The 17,695-nt window shown below is 43.0% G+C and overlaps 1 protein-coding gene across 4 annotated transcripts in view; it reads left to right on the top strand.

Annotated features, from left to right (window-relative positions):
- Window positions 1-11,954, top strand: part of PRDM11 (PR/SET domain 11) — a 59,081-nt gene extending 47,127 nt beyond the window's left edge. For 3 of the 4 annotated variants that reach the window (XM_005302222.4, XM_005302223.4, XM_042849187.2), the window contains 2 exons: window positions 1,279-1,929; window positions 2,723-11,954. In XM_005302222.4, the coding sequence (XP_005302279.1) occupies window positions 1,279-1,929; window positions 2,723-4,887 (2,816 nt within the window). In that variant the 3' untranslated portion in view covers window positions 4,888-11,954. The remainder of the gene's footprint in view (window positions 1-1,278; window positions 1,930-2,722) is intronic. The other variant, XM_024100517.3, reaches the window with a different exon arrangement.
- The last annotated feature ends 5,741 nt before the right edge of the window (window positions 11,955-17,695 follow it).

Raw genomic sequence — 17,695 nt, forward strand, 5'->3', positions numbered from 1 at the left:
TATAAGGGTTTTAAACGTGGTTTGATATCTTTATATGGGGCTGAACCATTTATTTAATTATAAAAGAAGTAGGATCAGTCTTAAGTCAGTTCCTTTATCCATGGCTGCAGTCCTCCACTAAAGGGAAAAAAAACAGGTAAAATATTCAAGCCCTTAGAAACGCCCTGGTGAAATGTGTTGAAACACAGGCTGTTGTTTTGGTTCATACAAGATGGCAAGTGGGATACAACCCTACCCTAACAGCCCAGCATGAAATTCGTTGTCCGATCCAGCCCTCCATATAGTGGCATACCCTGAGTGTTTTGAGTCTTGCATCTTTTCTGCATTCTTAGCATTGCTGTCCTCAGAAAGACCCTAGTAACTCCTATACTGTAACTTACGAAAGCATGAATATGTTTTAAAAACAAAAAATCAACATAAAGCAACCTCTTGTTTGGGAAGTCACCAATACTTGAAGTTATTTACAAGATAGAAGAAAGATGGAAATTGAACCAAACCTATCATCCTTTGAATATCCAGGTAAGGAAATCTGGCTGTTCCCTTTGTTTTAAGCAATTAATCATTTGTATAATGTTGCTTTTATTTTTTAATTTTGAATAGTGGCCACATTGTTAGAATCCATTGGGACAAGATAGCTGTCCCAACCTTGGAGGGCATTCACCAGTTCTAGCTGAGTTGGCAACATGTACCATACGGATTAAGACTGCAAGTCTTTGATCTCTTTGCGCTCTCATCTCTGAAAGAGCCTCCAAACTGAAACAGAATGAAAAGGCTTCCAAGCTTTCTGTTGTGAAATGGGCAGACTCTGGGGTTCTGATGGAAAACTCTGAATCTCAAGCTTCATGTGTTGTTCACCTGATACCTTTTACCAAGTCAAAGTAGTCACTGTACTTCCAGAAGGGAAATAGGTATTTGGGCACAGGGCCCTGGGTTCCACTGTGATCAGTAATTAATTCTGTAGTCTCATTCCAGCACAGGTTGGTTATACCTGTTATGTTCGGCAACTTGCCTATAGTTTTTCTTCTCTTAAAAATGTATGGGTCCTACTCCTGTATGGCTACCTAGATACTGTCTCTCCATGTTGAAGGCTTGCCCATTAGTAGAGCTCCTCTTCTTCTGAGTCTTGATTTCCACTGAATTCTTTTAGTTCCCTTATTTGTAACGCAATAAACACATATGCAGGGATTTGGCCTGCTTTTTTCTTTTCTTTTTAGTTTTGGATTGAGGAATATTTCATAGTTCTCTTTGATGATCCACACCCCTCACTTTCCTTTCTAGGAGATAAAAAATTACAGAGAGAAAAGTCAGAAAAAAATGTGGAAAATCAAGAGGATATGAGAGGCCCCCTCCAGCTCACCACGTTAAAGCAAGGGAAGAGCCCCTACAAGCGCAGCTGTGATGAGGGGGAATCCCACACCCAGATGAAGAAAAAGAAGATAGATCTCATCTTCAAAGATGTGCTGGAGGCTTCCCTAGAATCAGCAAAGCGGCAAGAGCACCAGCTAAAAACAAGCACACCCCTTTCCATTAGAAAGGCATCCAAATACCAGGCCGAAGACATCTTTGAAAGGTGTGGAGCTGCCATTCAGCATAGCTCCCCAAACTTCAGCAGAAACCAAAATGAAGGTGAATGGAAGGTCCCCCATGGTTCCTCTTACAGTGCGGCCAAAGAGATGGGCCTCCTGGAAGATGAAGACGAAGAGCCTCTGTCACTCACGGCAGACAGCCCGACTGAGCTATCGCTAGCATCGACTCAGGGCAACTCACATGAAATCCCCACAACTTCCTTCTGTCCCAACTGCATACGGTTGAAGAAAAAGATCCGTGAGCTGCAGGCTGAACTAGACATGTTGAGATCTGGAAAGTTACCTGAGCCACCTCTTGTACCACCTCAGGTACCCGAGCTCCAAGAGTTGTCTGACCCCACAGGTAAGTCATGCAGAATTAGAATGTTCTTCAAACCCTGCTTAAGGAGAGTAATGGAGTTACTATCTGCTGTGTATATCTAAAATGTTTTACCCTGAATATTCTGAGGAAGGCCTTGTTTTATGGAAGCCTGCTGACTAGGTTTTGCAGGGAGCAGAAGCAGTTGCTGTGAGTAGAATAGAAGACATGGTTTGGGGAAGATTCTGTAATGATGACGTGCTCTATTTGTTTCTATTGTAATCAATACACTGTCAATAAAAAAACAGAATTCCATTGCAGGTGGTTTGTTTGCTGTATTCTTGACGCATTCTTTTTTTTTTTCAGCAGAAGCATCAGGAAGCTCTGCTTGAAAGTCTGAATGACTTGAAATGCTGAGTCTGAAATATACTAGCTCACTGCATGTGTATAAAGAATAATGAATACTTTGCCTCCTCTGGAAGCATTCATTGTTCACTCTATGGCCTTAATGGAAGCATGTGTCCCTTTCTGAAGATGTTTCATTTCCTCCAGGAACTTAGTGACTTTCTCTCCCAAAGCAGTACGTGGTGTACCTTATGCATTGTGCTAGTGGCCAAAATGTCATACCATTTCTTTTTGTCCAAGGTGGCCTGATGTGTAAGATTTTTCTGAGAATTATGTTGATTTTTCTTTGAAAATTTGTATTCAGAGGACCAAACTCTACTACAACCAATGAAGGGTAGAATTTGGGCCAGTTGTTTAGACAATATTCTGAGTTATCTTTTGAATGTTTGCTGCATCTCTGAACTTTGTAAATATCTTTTCTTTTTCTTTTAAGCTTCTGAAAGCATCATCTCTGTTCCCACAATCATGGAGGATGATGACCAGGAGGTGGACTCTGCTGATGAATCAGTTTCCAATGACATGATAGCTGCGACCGATGAGCCTTCAAAGATGTCTTCTGCAACTGGCAGGAGGATTCGACGCTTCAAGCAAGAGTGGCTTAAAAAGTTTTGGTTTCTTCGGTACTCCCCTACGTTGAATGAAATGTGGTGCCATGTCTGCAGGCAGTACACGGTGCAATCCTCTCGGACTTCAGCCTTCATCATTGGCTCTAAGCAGTTTAAGATACACACTATAAAGCTTCACAGCCAGAGCAACCTCCACAAGAAGTGCCTGCAGCTCTACAAGCTCAGGATGCATCCAGAGAAGACAGAAGAGATGTGCCGAAATATGACCCTGCTCTTCAACACAGCCTATCACTTAGCTCTGGAAGGCAGGCCCTACTTTGACTTTAGGCCTCTTGCAGAACTACTGAGAAAGTGTGAACTCAAAGTGGTGGATCAGTACATGAACGAGGGAGACTGCCAAATCTTAATCCATCATATCGCCCGGGCTCTGCGAGAGGATCTGGTAGAACGTATCAGGCAGTCTCCCTTTCTCAGCATCATTCTGGATGGGCAGAGTGACGACTTGCTTGCCGACACAGTAGCGGTTTACGTTCAGTACACGAGCAGCGATGGACCTCCAGCAACTGAATTCCTGTCTCTTCAAGAGCTGGGCTTTTGTACAACAGATAGTTACCTCCAAGCATTAGACAGGGCTTTTTCCAGTTTGGGAATAAGATTGCAGGATGAGAAACCAACTATCGGCTTGGGAGTAGATGGTGCTAACATTACTGCCAGCCTGAGAGCCAACTTGTTCATGACAATCAGAAAGACTCTGCCTTGGTTGCTTTGCTTACCCTTTATGGTACACAGGCCCCACTTGGAAATTTTGGATGCCATCAGTGGGAAAGAGCTTCCATGTCTGGAGGAGCTAGAAAACAATTTGAAGCAATTGCTTAGCTTTTATCGTTACTCTCCCAGGCTGATGTGTGAGCTGAGAGTCACTGCTGCCACTCTTTGTGAAGAGACAGAGTTCTTGGGAGATATCCGAGCAGTGAAGTGGATCATAGGGGAGCAGAATGTCCTCAATGCGCTGATCAAGGATTACCTTGAAGTCGTGGCCCATCTCAAAGATGTCAGTGGTCAGACACAACGGGCAGATGCTTCTGCTATTGCCTTGGCTCTCTTGCAGTTCCTTATGGACTACCAGTCAATTAAACTGATCTACTTCTTGCTGGATGTGATTGCTGTGCTTTCGCGCCTCGCCTACATCTTCCAAGGTGAATACCTCCTTGTGTCACAAGTGGATGACAAAATAGAGGAGGCTATCCAGGAGATCAGTAGGCTGGCAGACTCGCCTGGAGAGTACTTGCAGGAATTTGAAGAGAACTTCCGTGAAAGCTTTAACGGAGTTGCTGTGAAAAACCTGCGGGTGGCTGAAGCCAAATTCCAGTCAATCAGAGAAAAGATCTGCCAGAAGACCCAGGTAATCCTGGCCCAAAGGTTCGATTCCCGTAGCCGAACATTTGTGAAAGCGTGTCAGGTGTTTGATCTTGCAACTTGGCCCAGAAACACAGAGGAGCTCATGAACTATGGAAAGGAGGATATGGTACAAATATTTGAGCACCTGGAAGCTGTTCCATCATTTTCAAGAGAAGTTTGCAGAGAGGGAATGGACACCAGAGGGAGTTTGCTGATGGAATGGAGAGAACTCAAGGTGGATTATTATACCAAAAATGGTTTTAAAGACTTAATCAGTCACATCTGTAAATACAAACAGAGATTCCCACTCTTAAATAAAATAGTTCAGATCCTCAAAGTCCTTCCCACCTCAACAGCCTGCTGCGAGAAGGGGCGCAACGCCCTGCAGAGAGTGCGCAAAAACAACCGCTCTCGGCTTACTCTGGAACAGCTCAGTGATCTTTTGACGATTGCCGTTAATGGGCCACCCATTGCCAACTTCGATGCCAAGAGGGCACTAGATAGTTGGTTTGAGGAGAAGTCAGGCAATAGTTATGCACTGTCAGCAGAAATGCTGAGCAGGATGTCCTCCCTTGATCAGAAGCCGATGTTGCAGAGCATGGACCACGGCTCTGAATTTTACCCCGATATTTAGGAAGGAATGCCTCAAATTCTGAAAGCTGTTGAATAATTTTTTTAGTCTATACTCTAAACTTTGATATATTATATAAAATATATATATTATATATATATATATATAAAAAACTCACACTGAAAATTAAAAAGTCACGGCGATGTGCGTCTGGTAGAAGCTAAGTGGAATTTTAAGAAAGAGACAATATTTGAAATTTACTGATTTCTCCAAACATGGCAGCTGCAGCGTAGGTGGCAACATTTCATTTCTCAGAAGCATGTGCTGGGGCCATACTCTACATGTTCAAACCTAACAATCAATCTATAAGCTAGATGACGGGTCTCTGTCAGCCTCCTCCTCACAGTTGTTTTCCTTGTGTGTTTGTGTGCGTGTGTGGTGGCGGTGGGGACGAGGGGTACCCCCTGCCTTTCTTTTCATTGTTTAGTCTAGTTATGAGCCATTTGAGCCATTCACTGATGGCTGTCTGATTTCCAACAGAGTGACTTGTGCATGTGTATTGGGATCCCTCCCCAGCTCCCCAACTTCACCTTGTTTTCTTGTTTAGAAGTGGAAGCTTTATTCACTTATGCAGGGTGTTGGATATTTTTTTTCCCTATTTTAAGAACAAATATATCAGCTAAACTGTGATGCCCGTTTCTCAGTCCTCCCCACTGGTGGGCTGTAGAGTAAGGCAAAGCTTTCAGGTCCCCTGGTGATAACCCCATTACCGTTCAGACATATTATAACAATGTCATGTGCAGACTGTAAGATAGTATAATGGAGAAGGCATGGGGAGTTTTTTGCATTTATATTTTTATATTGTAGGAGATTTAAAAAAATTATACAACTGTTCATTCAGAACCAGGGCTGCTGTGGAAGTGAGACAGCCAATGAGTCAAGACCCATCAGAGGGTGGAGATTTCAGGGCTTAAAAATTATATTCTGATTTACATTATTTATACTCTGTCTTTATAATCATAGATTGTTGTGGTTTTGGTTTTATTTTCTTGAATGAGTGAAAAAACACCTGCTCTAATTCCGTGGCAGGGAATATCAATGCAAGATCTATCTTGGGTTATAATGGTGTGATGATGTATTTTTAAAGGTTCATGTATTCTCTTGTGACCAAGGTGACATGTTTCACAGCATGGCAGAATGGCGACAAAAGGATGAAGAATGCTGTACTTCCTGTGAAATATTTTGTCCTTCCTTGAAAGGGCGCGAAGTCCAGCAGAAATGTGGAAGTAGCACTTTCACCTTGAATCACAAATGAGTGGTTTTTTTTAACAGACTCACACGTTCACACAATTATCGCTTCAGGTTAGAAAAGAAAAAAAAGGTGCAAAAACTCCCCAGATGCTAGTGCCTTGCCTTGCTGATGTGTATGGGCAGCACCAATCTGACCAGAGCATCACGGGAGTTGAGACCGTGTTGTCCAGAAGAATCAGGCTGGCATGTTCCCAATTCCCAGAGGGAAACGTCTTGTGCCAAGCTGTGTTGTTTGGAAACATGATGGTGATGTCAGCAACACTGAACCTTTCCTTTCTACTGCTACCCTCCGCCCTTGGTCTTGGTGCTAAGATATCTCTAGAACCGTTGCTGCTAGTTGATAGTTTTTCATTTATATAAATATATATATATATATAATTATTTTATTTTTAAACTTTTTTTTGTTTTTAATGGTGATGTAGCATGTTTTAAATCTATCTCTCTTGGAGTCACTTCTACTGCCAGGGTTCGTTCACTGTCTTCCCCAACAAAACACACACCACTGCCTGGATCCCGCCGCACCGTCCAAACTAATCTGTGCTGAACAGCAGCACACAGGTCATGTGGAGGCATGTGGCTGAGCCACCACATTCCGGCTCAGCTCCTAAGCCCAAGGGAAACGGCAGAACTTGTATGTCTGATGGGTTTGAAAGTGCATCCTGTCTATCCATACATTACCCCTTATGGGGTGTGTTGAGGAGTGGAGTTGGATACTGTTTGAAGCATTAATTGTGATGACTTCCTATGTTCCTTACCCTAATCCTGCCACACATACTATATAGCAAGGATGTTTAGCTGGTCACTTTTGAAAGGATTACAATAGACCAAGGAGCCTCTGAATTCAAATAGTGATGTGTGGGAGGAAAGCAATACAGTTTGCAGCACTTAATTTCTTCCTTTCTGCCCCTGCCATTCCCCATACAGTATATGGAATGAGTGTGCTAGTGCAGATATGCCAGAGTGAGTTTGATAGGTAATGTCTAGGGTACATCAAAATCACCATTAAGAATCAGGAACTGGCATGTTTCCCCCTGGAATCCCTTAGAAATCAACAAGTGAGTCAGGTCATGACACTGTTCCATATCAGCACAGGGGAAGGCAATGTAATACCTGGCAAGTGAATAATGGTAATAAACTGCTGAAATCCCCTTCACTCCCAACAAAGCCTTGCAACAGGACGACCCATCCTCCCAAATGAGGAGAGCTCTAGACCAGAGGCCCAGTGGAATTGGGCAGACTCAAACAGCTCATTGCTTAGCTGTAAGAGGGGAAGCTCTTGCTAGAGACCCAAGGTGTTCACAGCCCCTACTGGCCTGGGAAGTAAAAAACTGCTCATTGTACTGTCACAATACCATCAGATCAATTTCCTTTTGGGGGCTGTTCTGCCACCTTTTTAAATTAAAATGTGAGAAGATAAAAATTGAAATCCGCAAAAGAACCACTGCGCCACTCTTGAACTCTGAGCTATAGCCAGACAATGTGAACTGGGATGCTACTGCGGGAGGATACTGGGCATACTGCAGGGAATTTCTCTTTCTTATGACACACAAATATCTAGGAAATCTGCTGCAAAGTGAATCGTAACAGTAGAAAAAGTGCTTGATATAGACGGCTGTGAGTGTGAGGGAGACTTTAAAGACAGCTTCCCCCTCTCCCCTTTTTGTATTTCTGTGCTCCCGTTTTTGTGCTCAGCACAAGAACTTGGAAGATCCGAGTGTTCCACACTCCTCGTCATGAAAAATCTGTATATTCTATTTGCAGTAGAATAAGTAATTTGGCACATGGCCCTTTTTCAAACTGGAGCTGCAAACTCCGTGGCCGTCTTTCTGAAAAGGTCCAGCCCCAAAACAGTTTTTAAATAGTAGAGCTCACTAGGTCCTGGTTCAAACCAGTGTTAAAGCCACAAACAAGCCTGTTTACAACCTCGATATTGAGTACCACCAGAGACTGGCTCAAAAGTGACTCAAATACAACTCATCATTGGTGACATCTCTCATAACAAGTTCTCAACAGTAGAATGAAATGTGTATAGGGTTACTTTCTACCCATTCTGTCTGTAAAGCAGCGAGGGCTTCTCTTGCAAAAAATACCCCACTTGTGTGTCAGTGATATGAGTGACTCCTAGTGGCTGGATCTACTGTTTCTGTCAACTGGAAAGGCAAGAGATGCCTAGTATTTAGCTGTTAAAAGCAAAAAGCGTTCAGTCCAATAACTAGCTGAACCACACTTACGGAGATTTATTTCATTATCATCTTTTTAACTGTTAGTTAGCCAGTTTCTCTCACAGGCAAAAGAGGCTGAAATGTGCTGGGTTGTAGTGATGACTGAGGGACAGCAGAGGGTGCCAGTTCACAACATTGGTTGGGTTCCAGTGTAGCTGTAGCTGCATCACATAATGTACTACCGTTCAGAAATCTGATGGGGTAGATGTAGACATCTTGGACAGATTCCTCCTGAGGTGGGAAGATTAACGGGATCCGGTTTAAATTATTCCCCTCCTGCTCCATTTTAACCAACAGGCGATTGTTTTGAATGTGTTGTTCGTGGTATCTTGAACGTCTTCAAGAGCAAAGAAATAATGGGTTTGTTATTCCTTGAATAAGCTTAGCCTTTTTTCTTTTCCGTCTTCTTTAAGGCAGCTGACCGTGAATCACATGCACTTCTCCAGACCCTTGGTTTTGTAGCCCTTGGGTTTTTTGGTTGCCGAAATCCTACCCTCTTTCAGGCTCCTATACTCCTTTATCCTGCTTGTTGGCAGATATCCACTAAGCACACGGATGTTTTCTTCTACAGAGCTTGCCAGTAGCTGCATGAAGTCTAGGCCTCCTGACCACTAGGCTAATCGCAACAGGGACAATCCTAATGGCCCAGGAAACCAAAGCTCTTCCTGTACTAGCAAGAGTGTAAGGATTACATATGCATGCTACAAGAATCATGTACCAAATATGCAAGAGTGTCCCTAAGAAGGCATTGTCCTGGAATGTTCTTTGCATTAAACCATGAATTGATCTCTGTGGTATGCAGGTGTACTCCTTGCATGTTTGGTGGTATGGATTCTCAGATGCTTTTCAGGTTCTAAATACATTTCTATCCCACAATGCAAACTCAGCCAGTTCGCCACTGGGGCTCTTTGAAATTACATTTCTTTCTTAACTTGTTAATATTGCTATTTGCTTGGCCAATGGACAGTTTCCTTGGCAAACATTCAGTAACATCTGCTGTAGCCAGATTCCTCTCTCAACCCCATAAAAAGAGGTTGTAAAAGTAAAGAAATGGTACGTTGATCCCCCAACCATTGTACTGTCAATCCAGTAATGCCTATGCAATTCCTGTCTCCCTTGGAGACATGTATAACGTGTGTGCATGTAAGCTAGTGTATGTATACAGTACCTATGCATACAGTCTATATATTGTATATACGCACATCCCAGTACATTTTCACACAGCATAAGAAATAAAAATCACATGCCTATATATCTATAAATAAAATCCTATATATTTATATATTTCTATGTTTTCAATAGATATAAACCTATAATATAGACTCAATTGCCCTTGTATAAACCTGGTCCTGGCCCTGTGTTCTAGTGAGAGGTATGTAATACAGAAGACTGAGGACTTCAGTACAGCTTTAATCTTATGCTGAGGGGGTCTACCTTTGTGTGTATAGGGACTTTGCTGTGGTCAGGACAAGGGGGTTCTTTCCTTGTATGTTAAATAAGGTGCTAAATAAGGCTTGTGGAACTGTAGTATTGGGAATGTGTCTTGGTGATGGAGAAAGGTGAACACCCTTGTCTTCTTTTGGATAAGCGTACCATAGCTCCTGTGTACTCACACTTGGGCTGATACATATCTCACCCCTTTATGCACTTTTCTCTCTCTTCATGGAGATGTTCAATGACCAGGGGTCTGAATGCAGTGAAGATGTGGCTTTCTGCTTCACCTGGTTGGCATTTCTTGGTGGCCACCAACATGCAGTAAGCGGGAACCAGTACTCTTCAGTAACTAATCCAGCGCAGTACAATAGAATTTGTTTATATGTAGCATATTTCGCACACAGCATCAGCCAATGTTTTAGAGATGGGGTTAGAATAAAACAAGAGCGAGAGAAAATGCAGAGTTGGTGCAGTCGCTCTTGTACAATCAGAGATGGGAGGAATGATGTATGGAGAGGGAGTAGAACAAAAGAAAATGGACCGTGAGTTAGGAGTGATAAAGATGTGTGTGTTCATACTGAACTGGGAATCATACCTGCAGTTCCACCAAATTGAGCCGTTAGGCCACTTCCCTTACAGTGGACCCAATGAGTGCAATTGCACTGATGTTCCTCGGTGAGTGCCGTGTTTCACCAAGGGCAGCTATTTCTCAGTTGTTAACTGATGATCTAGATGGCTTTCTTGGTGGAGAAGAGAATTATTTGGCTAAGTGAAGGACACTGTAAATGACACATGATGGACACTTAAGTTAATAGACAAGGTGCATTGAGATTGCTGAGTTGAGCCATTCAGGGGGCTCAACACCTCACCCCCTCCCTTGAAAAGAAAACTAAGATAAATATTTTTCTATGACTGGCAGTTCCAACTTGAGGACTTCTTGGTGGATCCAGGACACAGCTTCCATGGATTGACATTTACAGAGTGTGTGCTAATGTCTGCGCCTCTTTCCCTTCTTCCTCTCTCCACACAAAATTGCTGCTGTGGACAGAGCTGTGCATATTACACTGGCCTGCCTCCATAGTGACGCTTTTCATGTGTGAGGCAGGACGGGATGACTAGAGTAGCTTTCCTTTCAAAGGTAATGGATTCATTGTTGCTCCTCCCTGAGAGAGAGCTGTTGTAACGCCAAAGGAAGGGAATGGAGATTTGGCTTTCCAGCTCCAGAGTCAGCCTAGCAACCACTTAACTTCTTATGTTTGCTTTAATTTTTCATTTCTTTTGGGAGGAGGGAGAGTTCGGTGCATTTTAGCTCTGACTGTTGAGTGACTAGTTACACTGGTATTGCATTAGCAGATGCTGTGCAGACTTCCCCCATGCAACCTCAATCCCCTGCTATCCTGGGCCTCTCCCTTCACACAACTCTGCTAATATGCCTCAGTCACAAACCTGCCTTTCCTGAGTCTCTCTGAACTATGACTGCCAATTGTGCTGAATGGCACCAAGTTAAACACATACAGCAGAGAGAAACTAGTACCAGTTCCTCATGAACCTCATGGATGGTTTCCCCACCCCTAGCCTTCTCCTGAAAATGCCACTGACATTAAACTCAGTTAGCAAACTAACCCCCAGTCCACATGCTGCCAATAGAGTATTTCCTGCCTGGCATTGGAATCCTTTATACACTGCACCTCATGTACAGAATGCTCACTGGGCTGTGCGGGGGAGCCACGTCCCATATGTGATTGGAGGGCTATTAGGGTTCCTGTCATTCAGGCTTCCTCAGACTCATCAACCATTTTACACAATACATTTTTGTTTAATTTCCTACAGAAAACAAAGTCTCTACCTTCCCCCCACCCAAAGCACAGCCCTGCTGAACTGTTTGTTTCAACCACATACACACACACACACACAAAATGAGAGAAAAAAATATCTAGAAGTCTATTATTACATATGTATTAATATGTTAATATCACACTTTCGGAGAACGTTAAAATGTTATTACTTTGCAGACTATGCTTTATAGTACCTGTGTGAAAGGACCTAGGACACTGGATACGAATAGAGCTATGTTGATATATCATAGTATGTACACGAGAACTTTCCTTTTGTCATATTATCCTTGTAATGTAAGATGATTGTTAATAAAAACATTTAAATTTATCAGGTTGGGTTAGTTTCTCTTTATTTTATTATTTAAGGCTAATAGAACTTAATTTCCTAAAGGGAGGGACACCTAAACTGCCAAAAAAGGGCCTATTTTGGCAACTTGCTAGGAGGGCACCAATAATTTGCATCCAGTCTGTTGCTTCTTGAGGATGGTCAGCAAAGATGCTCCCTTCTGCCCCTGCATCACTTCAGCTATCACAGTCTTCCTGTATTCCTTATATGGAGTGCCCCAGCCTTCCAATGTTTCTGCTACAGTTGCCTAAATTGTGAGACCTTTGTTTCAGTCACACTGGTGCTTTTCCTGTGTGTTACCATACCCAGCTCAGCTTTCTCCACACATTCACAAAACATTGGTTGGATTTGGCTTGCAGAACAGAATCCTATTTCGGACTCTCCATGCTTCCAAGGTAGGGGAGACCAGACTCTCTCACCCTCAAAAGAAGTTTTATTTTGGGATGCTCCTTCTTTTAAGTTGGTGTATTTTTTGCATGCAATTTTCGTTAAGGCCAAATCTACACACAAAGCAGCACAGGGTAAACTAAAGTTGTGATTTTAAGCCAGTTCAGTTAAACCAGAGCTACTTTGTGTGTGGACATTCATATCAGTTAAAACAATTGCTCAAGTTTTTAAATCAATATAGGTGCTTTCACATGGCTTTGTAATGGTTTAACTTAAATCACTTTTTAAACTAACTCTGTAGGGTAGACCAGGGACAAGTAAAAAGACCTGGGCATCATTGTGAAGAGTTTAACAAAAAAAGGCAGCAAAAAGGATGTACGAAGAACAGTTTAGAAATGATAATGCCATTATTTAAATCAATAATACAACCTCACCCACAATGCTACATTCTGTGTTGGTCACCCTGTCTCAGGATATATCTGAAAGAGTCCACAGATGGACCATATCAGTGGTCTGCACAGACTTCTTTACAAGGAGAGATTGGAACTATTTATTTTAGTGAGTAAACAAATAAAGATCATATAAAAAGTAATTGTATGGAGCAGGTAATTCATGCACTTGTATTTACCCCATCTTATAATACAAGACTAAAAGGGGCACTCAAATGGAGACAAAGGAGCAGCAAATGTAAAACTACTGAAAGGGGACACTTTCTTACACAACTGCCAAATCCTAGATTAGATGGACTGCTGCCCTGATTGGTCTGGACCTGTTCTCTTTCTGAATATCTGTCTTAGGCTGTGTGTACACTACAGAGACTATCCTGGCATTGCTATGTTGGTGTAGCTATGCTGACATAGCCCTGTAGTATAGGTGCAGCCTACACCAACAAGGTTTTTTTCCGTCCGTGTAGGAACACCACCTCCCTGTTAGCTACATCTTTGGAAACATTCTTCTGTCAACATAGCTACGTCTACACTGGAGGTGAGGTCGGCATAGCTATGTCAGTCCGGGGGTAGTTTTTTCATACCCCTGACTGTGACATAGTTGTGTTGACTTTACTTTTAAATGTAGAAGAAGACTAATTTCTTACTCCCTGTGAATCAGCATCTTGGTGGATGGTGTCTTTAGAGAAAGGACAGTTACTTATCTGGAATGCTTCCTCAATAAAGATACTGTTCCAAGTGGATACCCACCTCCCCTCAGAGTTTGGGGATTATCTTCTTTGAAAGTGTATCAATGCTTGCATCTTGCTTTTTGGGGAGAGAGGGAGTTGTTTTTTGTTTCTTGTTTTAGTCCTAGTTAATCATTTTGAATTGTCCTGTCATCTTGGGAGCTTCATGTCCTGCACAGCAGAAGGAACTGACTAGAAAGTCCAAAGGGCAGCATTTATGCCCAGGGTGGGCCTAGATCCCACTCTGCCCCACAACTGCCGCCATCAGGAGGCCAAAATTATTTGAGGAAATTCCACCAATTTCAGATGAAGGAGCAAGAATCGTGTGATTCTGTTTCCCTGGTTATTGCATTCTGACAGGTCAGTAGTTTTCCCATTGTACTTATCTAGTGCTTTGTATTTGCAAAGCTCTACCCACATAAATAAATAAATGCCAAAATTTTCAAATGTGGCTGCTGATTTTGGGTGCATCAGTTTTGGGGTATGCAACATGAGACACTCTGGAGCCTGATTTTCAGAGGTCATCGGCCTCCCAAACTTCTAATTGAAGTCAATGGGAGTTGCAGTTGCTGAACACCTGTGGAAATCAGGGCCAACAGTGTCTCAAGCTTGGCACCCAGAATCATAAACATCCAAAATCAGTGGCCACTTTAGAATATTTTGGCATAAGTGACTTGTTCAAGGCCACCAAGCAACCCAAGTTTTACATTAATTTGCCCTTCTTTGGAAACTTTCATCCTAGGCATCTCAAAGGATTTTTTTAAACATTAATGAGCCACCCAGCACCTCTTCGAGGTAGGTAAATATTTATCTCCATTTTACAAATGGAAAAACAAAGACACGGAGAGCCTAAGTGACTTGTCCAAGGTCACATGAGTGGTCAGTGGAAGGGACAGTAATAGAACCCTGATCTCCTGGGTTCTTTTCATACCGTGGAAGTGGTGCAGAACCAGTGCAATGCCCCGTTTCAAACCAAGCTGATTAAACCAATTTGTGAAATACAAGTACAGCATGTGAACTGAACTGGTGAGTCTCAGTTTAGTTCCTGGCAGCCAGGTGTCCATGGCACACAAAATCACCATCACAATTAGCTGTAATTGAATTCCATCTTGGGAGCTCAGGCCAAGGACTACATGGGCCATGGAAGCAGAGTACAGGGGATGAGACAGTATGTGGAAGGGAAGCTTGCACTGCTGGTTACCTGCTTTGTGACTAAAGGTAACTTCAGTCTCCAGGGCTGCTGATTTTAATGTCTTTAACAAACACCAAATGTACATGAAAACAGCGAAAGGGGGAAAAGAGGAAATAATTGTGATAGTTCCATTAGCATTGAAGCTACTGGCAAACTCTCTCCTATTTCTGCTGGTGTCATTATCATTGTCCATCAAGATGGCTGCTGCTGGCAAGAGGCTCTGAAATGCTGGTATCCAGCATCAGAAAAACAAACCTGCAGTTTCTTCCTGGTGAGGAATATTACATATGCCCATGAGGCCTGTTGTAATTCCACACTGAGGGAAAGGGGTCAGCTTGCTTTTAAATTGACCCAGTCATGCAGGGGAGGCTGTCAGCACTTCTTTGGGTCTATTGTTAACTGTTTCTTTTAATGTAGTAGGTGAAATGAAGGGAGCAGTGTGTGCCTATGTGGGAGAGAGGCAGTTAATGGGTTAACACTTTTCTCTCAGCTCTTCCTTCCTTTAATAAACTTAATTTCCCTAGTCAGCTCACTTGTTAATTTCCTTTTGATATGACTATAATGCTGTAAGTTTCCTTAAATTCAGCAGGGCACCTCAGGACAGGCTCTGTATGAGGAGACTGAGTCTGCAATGATGTGTCTGATTCAATGAGTTAGCAGCTGAGGCTGAGAGGCAAGGAACCATGGTGTGACTTTCCTATTAATGAAGCAGATTGGTTTCTATGGAGATGCCTTGCTCTCCTATCAGTCTCCTTCTTCCCCTCCCCCTCCTAAGATGTCTCAGGCAAGCAGTGGCTGAAAGGAAGGTTTTGCCAGCAGGCACACACCATGCCCAACGCACAGCTGTATGCTCTGACTTGTCCCCAGTGGGCTCAATAAACAGATCCCTCACCGAGGGTGTTAAATTGCAAGAGCAGCCTTCGTGGGCTGTGCCACGTGCCCGTCTCCTTATGGACATACTGAGCTGTGGGCGAGAGAGAGCAGCAGATGCCAGTTTTTGCAGACAGAACAGTTGCCACATGAATTGTGCTGCAATTCATTTACAAGGGTGGGGGGTGTCTAAAAATAGCATCTATCTGACAGAAAATCAAAGGCACAAGGCTGCTGTAGAACAGAATGTGGTGACTCGACTTTTCATCACTCTGAAGCCCTGGATCTGAAGCCCATTTTAGTCCAAGTAAAAAAATAAGTTTGCTGACCTCATATTCCTTACAGCTGCCTCACATTTCTGAGGGATTGGGACACTCAGCAGAGTGGCCTTCAAAAAAGGAGAGGGAAAGGGCTACAGGTTGGGACTGAAGTGATCCAGGACTGGCAATCACATGGAGTGTTGCAGATCAGGTTTGAGGGGCAGGCCAGGAGCAGAGGTGTGTGCATGAGGGATTAGACATACTATAGCAGGGTGTGATGCAGGTGAATATTGAGGTGCACTGGGTCCTGCATTGGCCAGGGGGCCATTGACAGAGCTGTGGAAGATGCTGAAGGACTGGAATAGCAGGGGTTGCTGCAGAGACCGGATTGAGGTGAGTCAGTAGAGCTGTGCTGAAAAGCCCAGGATTGGAGAATCAGGTAGGCTGCAGATCTGGGTTGTGGTGTCCTAGCAGACCTATATCGATTCAAGAGCTTTGGAGAGACATTTCACAGCCCCTCTCTGGCTCTGGGCAGTGCTATCAGTCTTCAGTTTTCACAACCACCAAGATTTAAATGAGAAAATGTGAAGTAACCTGGGCAAAATTTCCTAGGGATTGGGTGGGCAGGGAGGAGGAGTCTTCAAATCCCCTGGTACTCTGAGTCAGGTTGGTCCCAATATCTATGGCAAGGGCCCTGGATTCTGTTACACTCTGGTGCAGCAGGCTGGGAATTCCATGACAGTTTAATTAAAATTTACTGGACACTTCCTTATATTAAAAAAAAAAAAAAATTAATCTGAAAATAAACACCACTGCAAATAGGTGAGAAGGCATTCCCAATGGCAAATTGCATCAATCTTGTTTGGAAGTAAGGGTATCCTCAGAACCTCTCCTCTTCCTCTTATGTAAAAAAAGGGGATTAAGTAGAATTGGCCTGATTGACCATCTGAGCCTTCTGCAGGTGGGAACATTTTGCTGATCTCCTTTGTGACACCAGCACCGGGGTGTGGGAACCCCTGTGAGACATACTATACCGTTTCCCCACCATGTTTTAAAATTATCTTAATCAGAATGTCTCTGCTGTTAATCGAGCTGTACAGCCTCCCCCACCTTCTCTCCCAAAGCTATTTCCTTGTCTCTTTTGCTCTTCTCACTCTGTGACAGCTCGTGCTAGTTACAACCTTGAACACCAGTTCTAAATGGATGACTCAGAACTCAATCTCCTGTGTCTCAGTCTTCATGCTTTTGTCTCCCATCTCTCTTGTTTTTGCTCTCACCCCCTGAGACACAAAGGACACCTCCTGTGCTCTTATGGACTTGGTATTTCACTGAAGTGCTAATGTTTGGGAGGAAGTCAGCACTGAAGGGATTAAAACTGGGGACAGTCCCAAACCAGAACTTCAAATCCACACCACTGTTGGCTGTTCTGGAAGGAGAAGATACTACATTGGAAATGCAGCTCCCCTAATCCCATCCACCAGTTAGGGTATTCAGATGGGAATTCAGATCCAAATTCACCTTTACAATTTTGATTCAGAGTCAGCTCCAAATACCATAAGAAGCCTAATTTCCAAATCTTATCTGCTCATCCCTTCTCATTTTTAAGTGTGAAGTAATATGCATTGGAAAACATAATCCCAACTATACATACAAAATGATGGGATCTAAATTAGCTGTTACCACTCAAGAAAGACATTTTGCAGTCATCGTGGATAGTTCTCTGAAAACATCCACTCGATGTGCAGCAGTAGTCAAAAAATCTAACTATGTTGGGAACCATTAGGAAAGAGATACAATAAGACAGAAAATATAATAATGCCATTATATAAATCCAAGATAT

Source organism: Chrysemys picta, chromosome 4, assembly GCF_011386835.1.
Source record: "Chrysemys picta bellii isolate R12L10 chromosome 4, ASM1138683v2, whole genome shotgun sequence".
In the NCBI taxonomy this organism is placed as follows: Eukaryota; Metazoa; Chordata; order Testudines; family Emydidae; genus Chrysemys; species Chrysemys picta.